General features: G+C 35.1%; 2 protein-coding genes across 2 annotated transcripts in view; one reads left to right on the forward strand and one right to left on the reverse strand.

Moving 5' to 3' along the window:
* LOC120418429 (ATP-binding cassette sub-family C member Sur) overlaps window positions 1-9,506 on the reverse strand; it is a 303,151-nt gene extending 293,645 nt beyond the window's left edge. Inside the window, exon 1 of the mRNA XM_052708136.1 lies at window positions 9,061-9,506. The gene's annotated coding sequence lies outside the window, so the exon portion shown is untranslated. The remainder of the gene's footprint in view (window positions 1-9,060) is intronic.
* Window positions 9,507-15,128: 5,622 nt separating this feature from the next.
* Window positions 15,129-21,408, forward strand: part of LOC120428102 (histone acetyltransferase KAT7-like) — a 100,568-nt gene continuing 94,288 nt past the window's right edge. Inside the window, exons 1-6 of the mRNA XM_039593085.2 lie at window positions 15,129-15,462; window positions 15,523-15,688; window positions 15,748-16,530; window positions 16,589-17,286; window positions 18,785-19,429; window positions 19,496-19,690. Of these exons, the coding sequence (XP_039449019.1) occupies window positions 15,445-15,462; window positions 15,523-15,688; window positions 15,748-16,530; window positions 16,589-17,286; window positions 18,785-19,429; window positions 19,496-19,690 (2,505 nt within the window). The 5' untranslated portion in view covers window positions 15,129-15,444. The remainder of the gene's footprint in view (window positions 15,463-15,522; window positions 15,689-15,747; window positions 16,531-16,588; window positions 17,287-18,784; window positions 19,430-19,495; window positions 19,691-21,408) is intronic.

Raw genomic sequence — 21,408 nt, forward strand, 5'->3', positions numbered from 1 at the left:
AAAAATTGAAATTTCATGCAAAAACAAATTTGATGTAATTTTTTAATGTAAAATTGAATTTCCAATCGAAAAGAACATTGCAGATTTTTTGATAATAGGCTCTGTTTTCAAGATATAGCAACCGAAAGTTTGATTTTAGCGAAATATTTTTAGTTTTTCGATTTTTAAAAATAGTGACCATGAGTGACCATTTCTAAAAATATCATTAATGAAAAGTTCAGAAAATTTGCTATAGAATTGTCTAAAATACATTGAAGATAGGACCTCTGGTTGCTGAGATACAGCGGCTTAAACAAAAAGAAACACGAAAATTGAAATTTTCTAAGTCTCGCCCAAACAGCCCAATTAAGACTAACATTTTAAATGGGCGTAATATTTTATGTTTGACCCTTTGGAAATGTTAGTCTTGATTTAATTTTTTTTAATTATTATTTTCGAAAAAATCCGAAAATTTCGCGAAAGATTCATGTTTTAACATTGAAAATCGGAACATTATTTGCTGAGATATTGACATTAGAAAATGGTGGGTTGTTTGGGTGAGACTTAGAAAACTTTTATCAAAAAATCTGTAAGTACTTTTCAATTGAAAATTTAATTTTACATTAAAAAATTACGTCAAATTCGTTTTTGCATGTAATTTCGATTTTTCCCAAAAATCACTTTTTTCAAAAAATCATAACTCGGCGGCAGATTTTTTGACCATGTTTCTCTATAACTCAAAAGTTGCGGGTTTTTGTCCCCTAAAACATATAAAAAAATCTCGAAAATCAAAAAATAGATATTTGGGGAAATTGAGTTATTGTGAAAAAAATGTTAGTTAAAAAATCGGCAAATTTTTTTTCCGTGTACCTATTTTTTTCTCAATAGTCCTCAACAATACCTATAACTTTGCCGAAGACACCAAATTGCTCAGAAAATTCGTTCAAAAGTTACAGATATTCGAATATTTACGTAACATTTTTGTATGGACAGCTGCCAAAGTTGTATGGAGACTTGTATGGGTGAACCAATGACACAACATAGTTTATTTGGTCATAGGGAAGACCCCCACAAAGTTTGAGCCAAATCAAAAAAATATAAAAAATAAAAATGTTCGAAATCGGCCGATTTCGTAGAGAGTTGCTCTTTTACGAAAACAAATTGCGAGGGAAAAACATTTAGGGATGCTTACAGTCCATTAGGCTTCTATTTCGATTAAAATTTATAGTTTTTTTTTTTTTTTGTAAAAATATTGTGTTGCCCTTTGAATTTTCGGCCCGATTTTGAAGGAGGGGGGTGACACAAGCTTTGCAAATTAGTTGCACCTAAATATACGAAAAAATTAAATATCAAATTCCGTCATTTCAATTATCACAGTCCCACTTAGTTTTCATTCTGTATCTAGAACGACAATCTAATCCAAAATAGTTACTAAATCACTCAAATTCACCCGTCACGCGTGAAATAATCTCCGGAGGCCACCACTCCGGTTCCAGTGGTAGCTCCCCTTCGATTCCCGACCGTGGGACATTCACCCGTCCGAGCAATTCCCCAGGATTAGAACCCGGGACCATCATCGCTCGGTTGATGAAGCCTCCCAGAACGACCAACCATAAATACAGCCGTAATCGCAATAAATATCATCGACGTGATATGTGGAATGAATGTCCCCTCGGTAGATCACCGGAACTGGTTGGCGGTCCCCACAGTGGGCGATAATATTTATGGACTGTTAACAGATTAGAAGCACAACTGATTCGAGTTGTGCTGAACGAGCCAATTTCGAGCGGCGAGCGGCACTGCATAATTGATGCACCACCAATTGCGAAAACAATTGCGAGTTTCACTAAATTACTTTGATGGGTTTGACAATTAAACTGTTGTTTTATTATTTAAAACTAAATTGTTGTTTTGTTTAAGCGACTAAAGTTATGCACTTCTGTAAGACAAAGTTATGCAAAGTTATCAAACATAGCAAAACAAACATCATTTTCCCCGCGTAAACTTGAACTTTTGCTATTTATAGTCCCCGGCAAAAGGATTAAAAGTGTCGCCTATTTGTTGTTGACCGCCAACCGGCATCGTGGGGCTTCGGGCGACTTTCCTCAAGTGGCGATGCAAGAAACTGGAGCTGGATGGCACGTGTCTTCCGTGAGGCCATGAATCAAAGCAAAAGCATAAAAATACGACATGGCCATGAAGTCTTTACTATAGCTGGGGCCGGAAAAGGTCAAAGAGTGAGTAGTTGATAGAAAAATGTAAGTTATTTTTCATTCATCATTAAGGCCGTTGCAAATATTTTATTTTTTTGTTTTTTGTTTTTTGTTTTTTGTTTTTTGTTTTTTGTTTTTTGTTTTTTGTTTTTTGTTTTTTGTTTTTTGTTTTTTGTTTTTTGTTTTTTTGTTTTTTGTTTTTTGTTTTTTGTTTTTTGTTTTTTGTTTTTTGTTTTTTGTTTTTTGTTTTTTGTTTTTTGTTTTTTGTTTTTTGTTTTTTGTTTTTTGTTTTTTGTTTTTTGTTTTTTGTTTTTTTGTTTTTTGTTTTTTGTTTTTTGTTTTTTGTTTTTTGTTTTTTGTTTTTTGTTTTTTGTTTTTTGTTTTTTGTTTTTGTTTTTTGTTTTTTGTTTTTTGTTTTTTGTTTAACATTTCATGACTGTTGGATATTATAAAGATATTTGTATTTTTATACTAATAATATTCAAATTCTAAAGAACTGAACTCAAATCTTTAAAATGACACTTTTCCAAACAAAACGGTAAAGGAGGAAAGGGTAACTGTCATCGCTGTCAATATAAGATAAAGAAGGAAGGGGGGAAGTGCCATAAAATATTGATTATATTGCGCAACAGAGTAAAGCTTTCCACACTTTTTTTTGTGGCGCGTGTTTCGACAGAAGTGGCCAGCCAGTGTGTAACCGCATGATGGCAACAAAAAATGGTATGCAAAATTCAGGCAAAATTTAAATTTTTAACTTTACATCTGCAGACAGAGGATGGCTGGTGCTGGTTGAGGTTGGTGACAAAGGGGATGCTTTTCAGGTCACACAGTTCGGAAGGAAACCCGCAAATTATGCAGATGGATTAATGGTGTTGGCAGTTGGCTAGTGTGGAAATTTTCCGTTTTTAAATTATGGAAAGTGACAATCGGGAGCTTTTTCTGTGGTAGGCAAAATATTGGCAAACTGGTTTTAGGTTGTTTTAACTTTGGGTTTCTATCATTTTTATGCTTTATTTATGATTTATAATGGAAATTTAATTTAAACTCTTTCATCTGTTTGAACACCTCAGTCTTGCTTGGCACAGCTATCAAATAAAAAAAACCTGTGCTTGAATAATGAAGGAGGCCATGATCGACTAAGCTAAATAAACAGCAAATATCCGTTTGATTTCCTCTCCTGGTAAATATAATCAACCATATTAATGAAATACGATACCAATTTTCGTGCCTTGTTTGACACTTCATTTGCCAAATCACAAACAAAAAAAAAGCTTTATTAGCGAACCACAAAAAGCAAACAAAAGCCCCCTGATTTATGCAAATTCAATTTCCACCATTCACATGAAGGAGGATTCATCCTGAAACTATGCAACACCAGCACAAACACAAAAAAATCTGCTTAAAGCCTCAAACCCTCAACCGAACGTGGCTCACATGTGATCCATTAAGCGGAAGCTTTATTGCTTTCGAATGTAATCTGATTATTGGCGCGCGAGCAGTGAGCTTTTGATAAGCAAAGAGGGGGGAGCTTTTGGTGGGGGGGGGGGGGCGTTGGGGGAAAGATTTATGCTAATCTAATTCCGTCTCTCTGTCGCAGTGGAATCATCGGTTCATTTGGCAGCATCAGCATTGAGGGGTTTGTCACGGCATATGTTATTATTTCAACTCGGAACTGATCCTGGGATATGGTGGTGCAATCGCAACAGAATTTTGAGGTTAACATTTCAAAAAGTTGTGTTCTTTAATTAGGGGTTTTTCACACCTAAAAAAAATAATAAGTCTGAAAGAGAACCTTCAGAATTATTTCTCAACACACCCTTTTAAAAGCTGAATAAAGATTCTCATTCCGTTTTTTGAGAATATTCATGACGATTGGCGCATTTCGAAGCTCTGTCTGTGCTTCCGTCCAGTTTAGCCTAGGAGTGCGAGGATAAATGTTTTCCGAGCGTCTGTGATAGGTTTAAAACATGTGGAAATGTTATGCATGTGACGAATCCGGAAAATTCATATTTGATCAATCCAAAACTGGACAGATTTGCTATCATTTGGGTGCGCGAGTCTTTCAAATATAGCTTACGGACTGTGGCGGGGAAATATTTGACTACGAGCCTACCGGGTTTTTTAACGGTTTTTTTTTGCCATGGGATCAGTCAACAAAGTTGATCTCGAAGGAACCATGCTGTATTAAATTTAACTCTAGATAGTTCAGAAGATTTCATTATTTTTTTGTCATATTGTTCTTCAAATGCACAACAAATTAAACTAAATAAAATACTTCTGGCACCCATCACAAATTTACGAAAGAAAATCTTTTGAGCAATTCTTTGAGATTTCGGTCATTCGATTTTTTTTGTATTTTTTAATCCGTTCAAAACTTTTTTGGTGCCTTCAGTATGCCCAAAGAAGCCATTTTGCATCATAAGTTTGTCCATATAGTATTCCACACAAATTTGGCAGCTGTCCATTCAAAAATGATACGACCCTTAGTTGCTGAGCCATGCAAAGGTTCAAAAACGAGAAAATTTATGTTTTTTAAGTCTCACCTAAACAATCCTAAACACCTAAAATTCCCGGACGCTTCGAAATCCAGACACATCAACTTGTTTTATCAATTATTAGGATATACAGTATGTAAAAAAAGTATTTACACTCCTTGGGCACTATGCACATTTTGTGATGAAACATGTAAAAAATTTAAAGTTTGACAGAAACCTAGTACTACGTTTTGTTCAGAAACTCATGCCAAACATTTTTCTACAAAAAGCTCATGAAAAGATGATTTCTATAAAAAGTTATATAACAAATACTATTACGAAAATAAAAAAGGTGCAAAAAAAGTTTGTACACCTTTCGAAAAATTAACATAACTAATGTTATTTGTTGACACATCACCATAAATCCAGTCTCCCAACTCTAAATAGGCATCCTTGACTGATTAAAAAAATAATTTGGATTGAATATAAAGTTAACTAACTACTTAGTATAAAAGTTTATATAACTCTGGAAATTCTATATAAAACTTATCTTAACTTAATTTTGCAAACTTTTAATTCAAATAAATGTCAATATATTACCATAGAATTGCTAAATAAGCATTTTGGAGTGGGTATAACACCGTTTTGGGGGTATTTGTATCGATAGAATAGATTTTTCGTTGGAATTTCGTACCAACCCGGAATTACGTCGTCGGAAAATCCGCCGGCATCTGAACCGGTCCACAATTCACAAGTCAACCTATGTGACATCAGAAAGGGCAAAAAAAAATTCCGATCTTTTGATACCCATACATCTAGGTTTTCTATAAAACCCACGTTTTTAAATACCTAAGCAAAAACGTTGTTATGGTTTCGTTTGAGCAACCTGCCAAAAATGTATGGAATTTCGTAATTTTTGTTCTCGTGGATCAAACTTACTTTTTGCCCAGGTATTTAAAAACGTAGGTTTTAAAGAAAACCTAGATGTATGGGTATCAAAAGATCGGAAATTTTATGCCCTTTCCGATTCCACATAGGTTGACTTGAGAATCGTGGACCGGTTCGGATGCCGGCGGATTTTCCTACGACGTAATTCCGGGTTGGTACGAAATTCCAACGAAAAATCTATTCTATCGATACAAATACCCCCAAAACGGTGTTATACCCACTCCAAAATGTTTATTTAGCAATTCTATGGTAATATATTGACATTTAGTTTAATTGAAAGTTTGCAAAATTAAGTTTATATAAGTTTTATATAGAATTTCCAGAGTTATATAAACTTTTATACTAAGTAGTTAGTGAACTTTATATTCAATCCAAATTATTTTTTTAATCAGTCAAGGATGCCGATTTGGAGTTGGGAGACTGGATTTATGGTGATTTGTCAACCAATAACATTATTTATGTTAATTTTTCGAAAGGTGTACAAACTTTTTTTGCACCTTTTTATTTTCGTAATAGTATTTGTTATATAACTTTTTATAGAAATCATCTTTTCATGAGCTTTTTGTAGCAAAATGTTTGGCATGAGTTTCTGTCAAACTTTAAATTTTTTACATGTTTCATCACAAAATGTGCATAGTGCCCAAGGGGTGTAAATACTTTTTTACATACTGTAAGTTCGCATTATGAATGTCAAAACAGTGTTATTTGATTAATTCTAACATCAACTTTCATTTAAAGTTTGTTTGAACACTGTAGTTAATGCCAAAACAATTAAATAAAATAAAATTATAAGTTTACCAAAAAGGCGAAACATTTCAATCGCAATATTTCATAGGCGTCAGAAGCACCGGGAAGGCAAAGCAGAAATTTATGTTTTTGATTTCCTTAAATTCTAGCATTTTTTTTATAAAAACTATCGATTGTTTTGATGTTAACAGCTTATTTGAGACCTAAAGAATGCCATTCACTAACATTTCAGTCCAAATTTGTGCGATTCATAAGCAAAATCGAGTGTCCGAAATTCGAAGCAAAAGTGTCTGGATTTCGAATCAGCTTTTATTAGTGTCCGGGATTTGAAGTACAACAAGTCATTTTAATTTTCAAATTCTGATGAAAAATTGTTAGAAAAGATATATTTTGCATGCATTCTCTTAAAACTGACTGTTCATACTAAATCCTGATGATATTTTTACATTTCCAACTTATTACATGATTTTTTGCCAGCTATAACAAAAATAATATGGTACTAAGTGTCCGGATTTCGAATCATGACGTTGTAGAGTTATGAGTTATTCCAAGTATAAAACCTACACATAAAAAGAGTAAAGCAAGTTCAGCGTGTAGACGAAGAGATCTGTCAAACGAACGAACGAACAGGAGCAAGCGAGTAAATGTCAAACGGCACTTGAGATTGGATTGCGGCATCAAGCGGACGTGTAGACCGGAGCGAAGATTCTACACACGTTAAGAAACATTCGTTAAATTTTGTTTGGCCCAGGGCTGCTGAGTCGGGTCATATTTCAAGCGACTCCGACTCCGACTCCGAATCCAGCTTTAAACAAATTTTTGACTCCGACTCCACATATTTTGAAAAAAATCAAAAGTTAATTTACTATTATTTTGAAAATATTGATATAAATAGGATTATTTAAATACTCTCGAAGTGACAAGTTTTTCTCAAGGAAAATAAGTTTGAACCACAAAACGAAAAAACAAGCTCTTAGGTAACAAGTTTTATACGTTATTAAAACAGACATTAGAAAATATTCCTAGTTTTGTAGGCAATTTTTAATGCTAATCAATCTAAATATTTTAATTTTATTTTATTAAAGAATTATTAAAAGAAACCTAGCCTTAACGATCGATTCAACAGATTGTTTCAATTTTCTCACTATTAGTCAGACAATTATAAGAAGCATAGTGACTGTCAAAGTCACCTTGGTTTTGTATCGCGTCTAAAATATTTAAAACTGCAAAAAATATTTAAAAATAAATGAAATAATTATTGAATACATAAAATTTTTCGATTATCTTAATGTTTACAACCGTCATCTGAGCAAATCGGGACAAATGTGCGAATAGGGACAGCACGTTTTAGAGCAGTTAAAAGTTATGAACAAAATGAGCATGTTGAGTTCCAGGAATGGATTTATCGTTGATTATTTAATGGAAGAGTTGTACTGTCAGTGATTATCATTCCTGATTTCCAAAAACAATGATTAATATTCATTCGCATCTTTTTGCTGGAATATGATTTACTTCAAAACTCCAAGGCATTCGCTATCGGGGTAAAAAAACTGTGTGTGTACTTTTTCAGAAAGAACTGGATTAGATTTGGTCAAATTAAAATTGAAAGGGTTCTTAAATCTAGGCAAAACGAAGCAGTCAAGAATCAATTGAATATTTTGGAATACAATATTGTTTATTGTATATTTTTTTGAGTTCTTGTACAACATACTTGGGTTAGAGAGGACTTTTAGAGAGGGTTATCAATCAGTGATCATAGTGTAATAACACAATTAGAGCATTCCAATCACAAAATAAATGCTTCAAAAACATAATGGCATCTGATAAATCTCTTTACAAAAATGAAAAAAACGGCAACGCAGTGCATACGACTTCGAAAGCTATTAAAAATATAAGAAGTTTTGTGAATTAAACCGCATTATAACAAACACTGATTTTTTTTTTAGGTAACTCCGACTCCGACTCCACCTCATACAATTTAGCCGACTTTGACTCCGGCTATTCGAGTTTTGAAGACTCCGAGTCCACAGCCCTGGTTTGGCCATTTTGAAATTTTAGTCTTGATTAAAAAAAATAAAATATTGATTTCGAAAAGATCGGTTCATTTCTTTTCATTGAAAATCGGGGCATTAGTATCTGAGATATCGACATTAGAAAATTGTGGGTTGTTTGGGTAAGACTAAGAAATCATTAATTTTCCTATTTTTTAAACTTTGCTTGGCAATATCTCAGCAACTAAGGTTCGTATCAACAAAGTTCAAAAAAGCAAAATAGGGAAATTGTCTCAGCCTTTCAAAAATATTTATTTAAAGGTTGACAAACATGGGCACTAATTTAAAAAAAAACTGAATAACTGCGACTATTTTCAAAAAAGTTACCTCAAAATGCTGTAACTTGAAAACGGTGCACTTTATCAAAATTTAATTGAAGTACTTTTTGATTGCAAATTCGATTTAACATCGAAAAATTAAGTTGAAATAATTTTGCTTCCAATATTTAGATTTTTTGAAAACAATCAGCATTGGATCAAAAAATTCATAACTCGGTCAAAGATTTTTTTGCACATTCTGGAAATTTCTTCTAACAACCTTTAAATCTTAAGATTATACCAAAACACGAGATTTTTGCAATTATTTTTTTTTTCAAATTCTTGTAATATATAATTCAAAAAGCAATAACTCAATACAAAAATAATTTACCTGATTAAAATTCAAATTTCTATACTCCTCAAACACAACAACAGGAAATCCTTTTCAATGCTCTGCACTGCTCGTCACATAAATCCAATCGCGTCGCGCACTCCCACCACCCCCCAAATCTAGTGTCGATAATTACACCCAGCGATCAATGGAAATCCCCCGCAGCTAATCACCCAACGTGCCTTTCCAAAATCCAATCAAACAGCTCAATCGAAAAGCCCTCAATTCAATCGCACATTACAGTCGATTTGCTTCACCACGGTGCACCAAGGCTGCATAACTTTAGGCGCACAAGCCACACAAATTCCACGAAATCGCGTGCACCATTTTCGAACGCGCGCGGATCAGGAATTTCGTCAAACAAATTCGCGGCGACAGATCGAACAAAAGTATAGACATTCCGACGGAAGAACCCCTCTTCGAGGGTGCACCCGGACTGTGGCCAGCGAAATTGCAATTCATAATTTTGCATACCGTGAGGAGCGCCGCAATTTGTTGTAATTAGATTAGTAACTTTGTTCGAGTGGGTGAAACCGTTGGAAAGTGTTGATTTGAGAAAGAAGTACTCATTTGTAGGCGAATATTCAATAGCCTAAAGTTATGCACTATTTCTATGAAAGAATAACTTTATTCAAACAATAATTAATGTTCCAAACTTCCTCCACTTCACAGTACCATATTGTAGATCCACTGTTCCAACAGCAGCACCCAACTCCCCCCTCTACCATGAAAATGATGGAAAATCCGCGGAAAAGGGCGTCCGCTTATTAGCACTCTTTGGTTCGCTTGATTCACAAACGCGCGTTGAAAATTTCCGCGTAAAACTATTCGTCGAACCTGTGCTGTGATGAACGTGTGTGTGTGTGTGTGTGTGTAATTGTTGAGTGTGTGGAAAAGTTATTTCCACTCGACGCGATGCTTTACTGCCGTCTGTTATAGGAGGAAGGATTAGGCTAATTCCTACTACTAACTTGCAGTGCTGGCCGGAAGAAGGGGAGGATTGGTAATGAACTAATGAAAAGGGAGTTTATATGGTGGTGGATTTGCTTAGATGCTGCTATCAATAATAATTTTACATATTATTTTAAACAGCTCAGGTAATATATTTTATAGTTGAATATGAGAATTGCTTGCAATTATAACAGAACAACTAAAATCTGTCTTCTTATATCTGTGATAATATTTATTTTCGAAGAAAAATTACAAAATATGAAATGAAGAAAATATCAGAATAAGACAAATTCAGAAGGGATCCACTATTGATGAAAAATATAATTTAGTAAATGTACAAGTCTCATAACACTCAAAAGTACTCAAAGAAAAAGTAATCAAAAATAACTATTTTGAAATAACTTCAGGCGCTCCACCCTAACATTTTTCCAACATCGTTCCGCTAGCAGCCGCCACTTTGCCAGTGGCGCTAGTGAGCTTCAGACTGGCTTCGCACCACCTTTCTAGCCGAGACATGCACCCGAGTCATTACCACCTCCGTCAATCTTTGCACGATAAAGGGAGGCCAGGGAACTGTGTGTTAAAGATTACTTTTTACTGATTTACCTTGAAAAAAATAAATCGAAATTTCATCAGAAAACCAAAGTTTAATGTATTGTTTATTTGAAAAATACAATGTAAAGAGTACTGCATACACAACAATTTATGATACTTAATTAATTCAAGTAAAGTGAAAGTATAAAAACGTTTCTTTGTGCTTCCGTTTTTTAAATAATTACTTTTCCTTTCACTCCAACTTATAATCGTCGGAAATAACGGTACTGATTTGATCAAGAATTCTGTCAGCATTTTTTTATTTAATTAAAAACAATATCAAAAAATGCAATTATTTGACAAAAAAACACAACATTCTAGAAGCTTTCAAGCCTAATGTTCAACTCCCAAAAAGTGCTCGAAAGTGCCAGCAATACATGCAAAATATTGAATAATAAAAAATCAACTTTGGTTTGACAACTTCCGTTAATAAAAGGCACAACCCATATTTTTAATACTTGTTAAAGAAATATTTCAATGTTAAAATCGCAATAAAATATAAGAAACTAATTTTATTTTCTATGACGTTTTAAAAATTTTAACTTGATATTAAAAATTACAAATATATTTTTTTGAAATATCAAAATGTTTCAACAATTTTGATAAATTAAATTGTCTGACTTTGAAAATTTTACGATTTTAAATGCGGTTAGGTACTGAACTTTTCTTTTTTCGTTTCAGTTACAGAACTTTGCAGTTTTGGATTCTGAGGTGTCTTTCCAATAGTGTCCTGTTGATTTTTATGAACAACATTTCTAATCATTTTTTTTAATTTCAAAGCAAAAAAAAAGACTCAACTACATTTTACCATCGATAAGGCTACCAACTCTTGCTGAGCAAAAATCCGTACACTTTGCCGATATGACACCATGGTATAACAAAAACTGTCAATGAATTATTTATATAAATTAAGTTTAATAAATTTGAGAATTAAAAACATAAAACTGTGTCGTTTTTACAGCTAACAAATTTCACACGTTGCACGTTTAAAAGTATTCATAAAATAAACCGTGATTTGAATCAAATCGTTATGTTCTTCAATGTTTTTTGTTAAACGTTTTAAAGTTTACAAAATGTCAAGTTTGCTTTTACGAATAATACCGTTCTTAGTGTTTTCACGAACACTTTTCCAGAGTTTTTTTTTATTGAAATATAGGACTTTTTGACATGTGTGACCTTTTGACATGTGAAACACAACAGTTTATAGGACCTTAAAAAAAACTCTAGATTTGTTGATTCACATGTTCAAATGTTTTCACAAGTTTTAGAAAGCCTTTGGAAATGGATAAATATATATAGTAAGGAATTTCTAAAAGAACAATTCTAGAGTTTTTTTAAAGGTCCTATCAACATATGAAAGACAATAGTTCAAAAACTCTAGAATTATTGATAATCAAGTTTGAATTGAGGAAACCCAGGAAAACTCTCCCTTTTTAAATCAAACTCACAGAAAAATAAAAATTTCTACACACAAAAAAATATTTCCGAATGTTACATCATTTATGATGTAACACTTTTGCACGTCATTAAACATTTAAATTTAAATGCAATTTGATGTAAATTTGTAACAAATTATACGTAAAAACATGATTTTACGTGTGATTCAACCGTTTACGTCGAATCTTACGTTAACATCAACTGAGTTTACATGTAATTCATTTTTTCCGTGTCAAGTAAATTCACATATTTTTTCTGTGTAGTTAACAAAAGCTTCAACCAAATCAAAAAAACAATTCAATGATTAAAAAGTTGTTAAAATTCCGTACAAATCCGTATTATGCGTAAAATTCCCTACAAAAATTCCGGCCTGTTAAAAATCCGCGAAGAGATTCGAAAGTCCGTATGGTAAGGAAAAAATCCGTACAGTTGGTAGCCTTAACCATCGATCAAATTTGGTCTTCTTGAAACGTGCTGTCAGGTATTTTCTGTCATGAAAGGCCGTGAAGACATTATTTAAAATTTTTTTTTTAAACTTTTTGTAGAATCCAGTTGAAATTTATAAGTTCATTGAACTATGTGTTTAATTTCAAGAAAAATACATTGAAATTTAAAAAGAAATTTTTGAAAAGAACTTTTCTCGGATTAGTTTTCAAAAAGCCGTAACAGCCATTGGTAAACAAAGTCCTTTTTGCATCGGTTTTCGACCTACTTACGAAAAACCAACATCAAAAATGCTCGAGATTGTTCATCTACACGTCCTTCAAGTGCCCCATACTTGAAATAAATGAAATTTTGTTTCATTTTCGAGAAAAACGAAAATTAGTGTCAGAGGTCGGAGTGGCTCTTACGGCTTTTTGAAAACTCACCCGAGTTTTCTTCTTTAACAAAAATATTTTTAAGTTAAAATAAAAGAAAACTTTAACCTGTTTTTCATTTTGAATGATTTAAATGTAACTTTTCAAGGTTCTTTGAACACTTCTGTAAAAAGCTCAGGAAAAATAGAAAAATTATGAAAATATTTAATTCGTATTTTTATTGAACATTAAACATTGAAACAGAAGCTGAAGGTGTCTATTTATTTTAGAATTGGATTCATTAATGAATTTCCATAAATATCTATTACAAAATCAATGTTATGTTTGAAACATCAAGTGATATAATCTTTAATCACAGTACGTTATTAAAACTTGATATGGTTTTTTTGTTCCTGGCAAGTTTTGTTTTTTTTTATTAAGTAAAAGTATTTTGATAAAACTTAAACAAATGGAAATTTATTATAAATTGCCTTTTATCGCTAGATACTTTTATAAATTCAACAAATATTTCGCCCAAAACTAATAGATAGATAGATAGCCTCGATTATTCAAGTTTTTGATTATCCCAATTGATTATCAGATGATTTGTATGGTTATTTTGTTTATTGTTATCGTTAAATTCAAATTATGCAACCCCACTTTAGTCAAATTTGAATTGTTAAAAACCTTAAAAAATAACAGATGTGTTTTCTCAATATTTCATCTCTGCCTTTTTGGCCGTCATCTTGGATACAAAAATTCAAAATCACTAAAGAGTAGTTTTGGGGTTAAACTTAAGCTCGAATGAACAAAATAAAACAAAAAAAAAATTATTCATGATTTAATTATTCGAAAATTTGAATATCCGAGTCTAGATCCAAAGTGTTTTTTTTTCGAGGCCTTTGGATACTTCGAGTCTGGACCGAATGACATTTCGTACGACGACATCATGTTCAAAATGGATTTTCAAATTAATTTTGATAATTGGCTACGAGGCCATTTTTGACAAAAAGTTTCATCTTTTTCAGCTTGTTCTAAGGGCATCATATATTATTTAATGTAGAAAATGTCGTCTTGTAAATTTTGAAATTTTGAAATCTAGCAAATTTTTGTTTAAACAAAAAAGACGTCTGGAGTTTTTTCAAAAGGTCCAATAAACCAAATTTCCAGTGTTTGCTTTTTGGGTGTTTTTGTAACCGCCTTGTGTCAGGGGTATTAAAAAACACCCAAAAAGCAAAAACTAAAAATTTGGTTTATTGGACCTTCTCAAAAAAACTCCAGACGTGTTTAACCGTTGTTCATAAAAAATGAACATATCTAATAGCTATATTCACGGGTATGAATCTTCAAGCAATTTCAATATGGCGACTTGTATCAGTAGAAAGTGAGGCATTTTCGCTAGTTCTCACTGTTCTGTGTTATGCGTGCACGTCCGCAAACATCGACCTCACACATACTAACACAAAGCGCCACCAAGAGGCAAAAGGTGATTACGAATATTTTTGGCACTTTCGTTAAAAATATGCGGTTTTGCAAAAACAAATAACAAAACCAACTTTTAAGTGTAGTTCGACTGTCAAACTTGTAATTCGTTGCTGATTTGTTCGAAAATTTGTAAAAAATAATAAGTTTTATTGCAAACCCCTTTTGGGCGGACATTTCTGTTGTCACATTTTGGTTCCTTGGATTGGCCATAGAAGATTTCACACTGTAATAAACAGGGCAGCTACCACCACGTGGCGCCACTGTTTCGAATGAGAAAATGATACAGGTTTTTCAAACGAGTTTCAATCCCGTGCTATAAGGCTATCTAGGCCCAGTGAAAAAAATATAATTTAACTCAAAAATGATGAACTTCTTGTCACAGTGTCCTGATGCAAACAATGATCGAGCTCGAGCTGTCACAGCCCTGTGAAGTATGTTGGCTGACATATCGGGCGGTCAGTCAAAAAAACCAGCTAGAAGTCGCCTGACAAAAAACTTTTGCTAGAAAGAGATAGGAAACCTGATGCAAACAATCGTCCAGCTGTAATGTAAACATACTTTGAATGTATTGGTAAATTTCTGACTAGAAAGCCTTATATTGCAATACATGAATAAAAAAAATAATTAAAATGCGAATCTGTGTAACATATCCTCCCAAAATGATTATTCCCCTTTCACAGTGCAAACCTTCCCGTCCTCTCAACCATGTTTATTTTCAGTGCCGGGGATTTGTTTACACCCTTCTGCCTGGCGCTGCGCTGTCAAGTGACGGCTTCACTTTTCTTCTTCTGACAGTTCAGTGTTTTCGGGACGCGTAAACAGAAAACTGTTTTTTCGGTGTTTGGTGAAGATATTTCTCATAAAAATTGTAGAAAATCGTTGTATTTCGCGTAATTTAGTGTAATTTCTTGGTCGTAACGATATTTCGCTGGGTATCGCGCAATTTCGGTTGAATTTCAAGTGATTTTCGGCCGGTTTTAAAGTGTTTTTTTTCTCGTTTGTTGATGTTTTCGTTCGTCGGTCAAATTTGCGTCGTCGCGTTTCGGTATTCCGATCGATTTTAATTTTGTTTGTAAATTTAAGGGGGAATTAAATCGTGTTACGATTTTTTTGATTTAAAATGCCGCCAAGAAAAAAGGTACAAATTCTTGGCATTCAAGAAATATGATGACTTAACTAACATGTTTGAGATTTGCAGTCAACGAGCAGCACGGAATCAAGCAGCGGAAGCTCTTCGGATTCCAGTTCCAGCGATAGCAGCTCGAGCGGAAGCGATTCTGGAAGTTCTAGCAGTGAGAGCGACTCGTCCAGCTCGCAGGAAACGACTACGGCAAGAACTAGCAACACCAACTCAAGCGCCAATAGTAAGACGAGTTTTAGGGATATTTGCTTATGAACAGATTTCAATAAGTCTTATTTTTAGCTCCCAAAGCCAACGAGAAGGTCGTTCGCCGTCGCAGCTCGGAAGTGGCCAACAATGCATCCGGAGCCGCATCCAAAACATCAGCCTCATCCGGAACCGTCAAGGAGGTGGACAAGGCCAGCGCAACCGCCAAAGTGATCGCCCAAAAGCAGCAGAAACTCTCGAAAAGTTCCGTTTCCTCCAGCGATGAAGATTCCTCGCCGGAAAGCAAACCGGTCGTCCAGAAAAAGGTTCAGCAAGCGGAAGCCGCCAAAAAGAAGGCCCAGGAAAAGCAACCTGCCCAACAAGCACCAGTCGCTCCCCCAATAACCGGCGGAAAGGTCCCTCCCTCCGTGATCAAACAGCAACAGCAAGCTCACCATCACCAGCAGCAATCTCAACCGAAATCCGCCCCTATTACGAAGGGAGCGGCCAAATCCGCCGGCGTTGGCGCCAAAGAACCGCCCAAAATTACCCCTCCGATAGCGAAAAAGGGTGGCGGTCCCAATCCGGCGGCCTCTTCAGCACCGTCCACAAAGGCGAAGAAGAAGAGCATCTTTTCGCCGGTCAATTCTTCCGAGTCGGAAGATGAGAAGGAAAAGCAACCGCAGAAGGACCGGAGGCCATCGGCCGGAGGAGCCACGGCCAGTGTGGCGCCGATGAGTTCCGTGACGGAGGGAAAGGCAACGGCGGGAGGAAAGGTTGCGACCGCGCAGAAATCTGGCAAGGAAGGGACGGCTGCGGCTGGGAAGGAGACGAGCATGGAAAGTGCCGGAAGTCAGCAGCAGCAGAATCAACAGAGGGGTGAGTTTAATTTATAAGGCATTGGAAAACGTAATTTACAACCATTCTCACCCATCAGGTCGTGGCCGCCCTCGCAAAACCCCTGCCACAGGTGGCAGTACCGGAAGCAGCAGCACCAGCACCAGCACAACTACCACCGCAACGACCACTAGTACAACCGGTCCGGTTACCAAACCAGTGGCCCTGGTCAAACCACACGTAGTGTCATCCACTCTTGCAACCGGTTCCAAATCAAGCTCTACAACCTCATCAACCCAACGCCAAACTTCCTCTCAATCGGCACAAAAACCGCCAGAAGAGGACATTTCCTCCGCCACCTCCACTTCAACGGATTCTTCCTCCGGATCCGGCTCTTCGGACAGCGATTCCGATTCCTCAGAAGACTCGACTCCATCGAATTCAGCCAACACGGCCGCGACGTCCGCAGCCGCGCAAGAGCTCAAGAAGAGCAACGCCAACATGAAGCGTCCGCTGGAAAGGACCCCGCAGAAAGGGAGCGGAGACGGGAAGGACGGTGGCGGAAGTGACAGTGAGGGCGAGGGGACGAAGCAGACGCGCAAGTTGACGAGGTCGTCGAGTACGCGCAAGTCGAAGCATCTGCTGGGGAAGAATGCTTCGGAGACGGAATCGGACGGGGACAGTGTGAAGAGGTCGGCGTCCAAGAGTCCGGTGAAGAAGGCGCCGATTGTGCCGACGAAGGGCAAGGCGAAGAACAGTAGCAAGAAGAAGGACGCTGTGGTGAAGGAGTTGATGCAGGTGAGTTGATTGAAAAAAAAAACTATAAAATTTCAATCCTACAAAATCTATAATTCTACAAACTCTACTAATTCAAAAAAAAATTGAAATTCTACAAATTTTGCAAATTTTACAAATTTTCTAATTCTACAAACTCTACAAATTTGAAAATTTTCACAAATTATCGTGACAATTCTACCAATCCTTAAAATTCTGCAAAGTATACAAAAAAAATTACGTATTATACTAATTTTACAAATTTTACAAATTTTGCAAATTTTACAAATTTTACAAATTTTACAAATTTTACAAATTTTACAAATTTTACAAATTTTACAAATTTTACAAATTTTACAAATTTTACAAATTTAACAAATTTTACAAATTTAACAAATTTTACAAATTTTACAAATTTTACAAATTTTACAAATTTTACAAATTTTACAAATTTTACAAATTTTACAAATTTTACAAATTTTACAAATTTTACAAATTTTACAAATTTTACAAATTTTACAAATTTTACAAATTTTACAAATTTTACAAATTTTACAAATTTTACAAATTTTACAAATTTTACAAATTTTACAAATTTTACAAATTTTACAAATTTTACAAATTTTACAAATTTTACAAATTTTACAAATTTTACAAATTTTACAAATTTTACAAATTTTACAAATTTACAAATTTTGAAAAAATCAAATTCTTTCAAATACTACAAATTCTCAAGAAAAGTAAATCCTATAATTTTAACATTTTTTTTAAGTTCTACAAAGTATGCAAAATTTGTAAAATTTGTAAAATTCTAAATACTTCTAAAATTCTACTTATTTTCAAATTCTAAAAATTCTAAATGAATTGCAAATTCTATAAATTCAACAAACACAACAATTTTTTCAAATTCTTAAAATTCATAAATTTCTACAAAATCAAATTCCTTCAAATACTACAAATTCTTCAAATCCTACAATTTTTTTCAAGTTCTATAATTCTTGCAAATTCTACAAATTCTTTAAATTTTACTAAATCTCACAAATTTTACAAATTTCACAAATTCTACAAATTTTACAAATTCTACAAATTTTACAAATTCTACAAATTCTACAAATTTAACAAATTCTACAAATTTTACAAATTTTACAAATTTTAAAAATTCTTAAAATCTTTCAAAATCTACAAATTCTAAAATAACGACAAATCCATCAAATTCTACAAATTTAAAAAAATCTACGAATCCTACAAACACTACAAATCCTTCAAATTCTAAAAATTCTACAAAATTAAATTCCTTCAAATACGACAAATTTTTCAAATCCTACAATTTTTTCATTTTTTTTCAAATTCTACAAATTTTGCAAATTTGCATTTTTTTACATTTTACAAAATTTTAAAAAAATCTACAAATTTTACAATTTCTGCAAATTTTGGAAATTTTACAAATTCTAAATACAAAAACGGAAACAACGTTTCAGAGTATCGAAATTACAATTTATTTTTAATTCTTCAATTCTCCCAGGTCGAGGAACCGGAACCAGTTGAAAACCGCTGCCCTCTGGTAGCCTGCGACACGCTAGGCCACCTCGGTGGTCAGTTCGAGCGGCACTACACGCTGGAAGCGTGCCCAATGTTCCACAACATGTCCTCCCAGCACACCAAGGATGCCCTCCAGGAGCGCAAACGTCGCGAAGAGGAACGCAAAAAGTGCACCCCGGTCTACGAGGGCTCCAAGAAGATCCAAACGCCGGACCAGAAGGCCTACCTCCAGAAAATCCGCGACATCCGGCTCAAGTTCAAACCGAACCCACCCCCGATGGAGAAGCCCCGACCCATGTCCGAACGGGACGAGAATGAGATTGACTTGGAACCCAAGCTGGAGGGAATCGTCCCCGACTACGATCTGCAGCTGTTCCGGGAGGCGCAAGCCGCCGCCAGTGAGTGCATGGAGAACGAACTGCGCGAGTTGGTCACGGGCAAGGGAACGCGGTTCATCTCGATGGGACGGCACATCATGCAGGTCTGGTACCAGAGTCCGTACCCGGACGATGTGGCCCGGCTGCCGAAGCTGTACCTGTGCGAGTTTTGTTTGCGGTACCAAAAGTCCGAGGTCGGCATGAAGCGGCACGCGGCCAAGTGCGTGTGGCGGCATCCGCCGGGCGATGAGGTAACTATGGACACTTTGTAGCTTTCCATTTTAAAATTAAACTTTTTTTTGTAATTTTACTTGCAGATCTACCGGAAGGGTAAGCTGGGTGTGTGGCAGGTTGACGGTAAGCGGCACAAGCAGTACTGTCAGCATCTGTGCCTGCTGGCCAAGTTCTTCCTAGACCACAAGACGCTGTACTACGACGTGGAGCCGTTTCTGTTCTACGTGATGACGCTGGCGGATAGCGACGGGTGCCACACGGTGGGGTACTTCAGCAAGGTAGGTGGCAAATTCTTCAAACTTTGAGTACAAACGAGAAATTTGGCAAATATTTTTTTAAATTTTCAATCAATGATATATTATCATCATGATTATTTATTACCATTATCAATTATAAACATGCTGAGGAAGTTTCTAGAGTCCCAAATTGTAGAACCCTTATTAATCTTGGATGACCCAAGACAGCCCAATACATTAGCAAAGTAGTTAACCGTACTCACTGAAGCTATGCTGGTTTGTCCCAAAGTCCAAAACCGTTGACCTCTTGCTTGTTACGTCGGTAGGCTCATAGATCTTAACTCCAGGGAGTCCTTGGATGTCCCAGAACATTCCGACACATCAGTAAACTACTCTTTGAAGCTATGCGGAAATGTTCCGTGGTCAAAAACCGTCGACCTCTGGCTCATTACGGCGGTAGACCCACAGATCTTAACCCCAAGGAGACATTGGATGTCCAAGAATATTCCAACACATCAGCAAACTAGTCTACCATACTCACTGAAGCTATGCGGATATGTTCCGGGGTCAAAAACCGTCGACCTCTTGGTAAGCCTGTTGCACAACATTTCCGGAAGTTTCGGATGGACTAGAACATCCCAGGCAGCGATTTTCAACCTTCTTCTAGGCTGGTACTCCCTGTCATGTAAATCAAGTAGGCCCGGTACCCCCGTTAAGAATCGCTGGTCCCAGGTGTTCCAAAACCATCGAAAAATGTTTTTATAACCTTAGGCAGTTGCTAATATTTTTCAAAGTTTATGTCGCCCCCCTTTTCAAAATTGGTTTGAAAAATCAGGGAGCAAAAAATATTTTTTCAAAAAAATAGAAATTTTTTAATGGAAATAAAAGTCTCATCAACTGAGAACAATTTTAAATGCCTTTTTCTGCATTGATAATAATATTTAACATATTTGGACTCGTTTAAAAATATTTTGAACTTTTATGAAATTACAATGCACTATGGGGTATTTCCATATAAGCGAGCGGCCAAAAATATTTTTTTGCTTTTCTGTGACTTTTTTGTGTTGTTTGTACTTAGTATAATGAAAACAAATAAAATTTGATATTTTTCCAAAAAAAAAGTTTAATTTTCGATTTTTTCATATATTTGAGGCCACATGCATTAAAGTGGTGAGTTTTAATATTCTTGCTCTGTCTATTTGATGCACGGAATGGCGGTTTATGCTATGTTAAAGTTTCAGATTTACGTTCAATCTCCCTCCCCTTTTTCTTGAGTTAAAATCCACCTCTCTTTGAAGACAGGGATCGTATCGTACAGGGACACTACGGTGTTATTATCCATACTTTCAAAAGAACACAACAACGAACTGATATGAATATTCGAAGAATCGTTTCTGTAAAATACTTAGAATAGGAATTTCTAATTTTATTAAACCAACAAAGTCATGAATATCAAATCAATTTCAAAACATACATAGCAGGTACGTCATTTCTGCCTCCGCAGGTAAATAATGTGATTTTAACCAAGCGTATACGCGAAATCATTAATTTTCTTGCATGAATCAAAATGTTCAAAATGGCATAACTCAAAAAGTGCACATAAGTGCACTTTGAAATTTGGAGACAAGTTAGGACATGGTTCAAATTTTAAGCTGCAAAATTTTCAGATCGCACAAATGCACACAAAAAAAGTACTCCATTAACAAAGTTGAAAAAAACTAAATTTTGAATAAAAATCCATCTTTTTTTTTTTATTATTT

The sequence above is a fragment of the Culex pipiens genome, chromosome 2 (assembly GCF_016801865.2).
Source record: "Culex pipiens pallens isolate TS chromosome 2, TS_CPP_V2, whole genome shotgun sequence".
NCBI classification, from domain to species: Eukaryota; Metazoa; Arthropoda; class Insecta; order Diptera; family Culicidae; genus Culex; species Culex pipiens.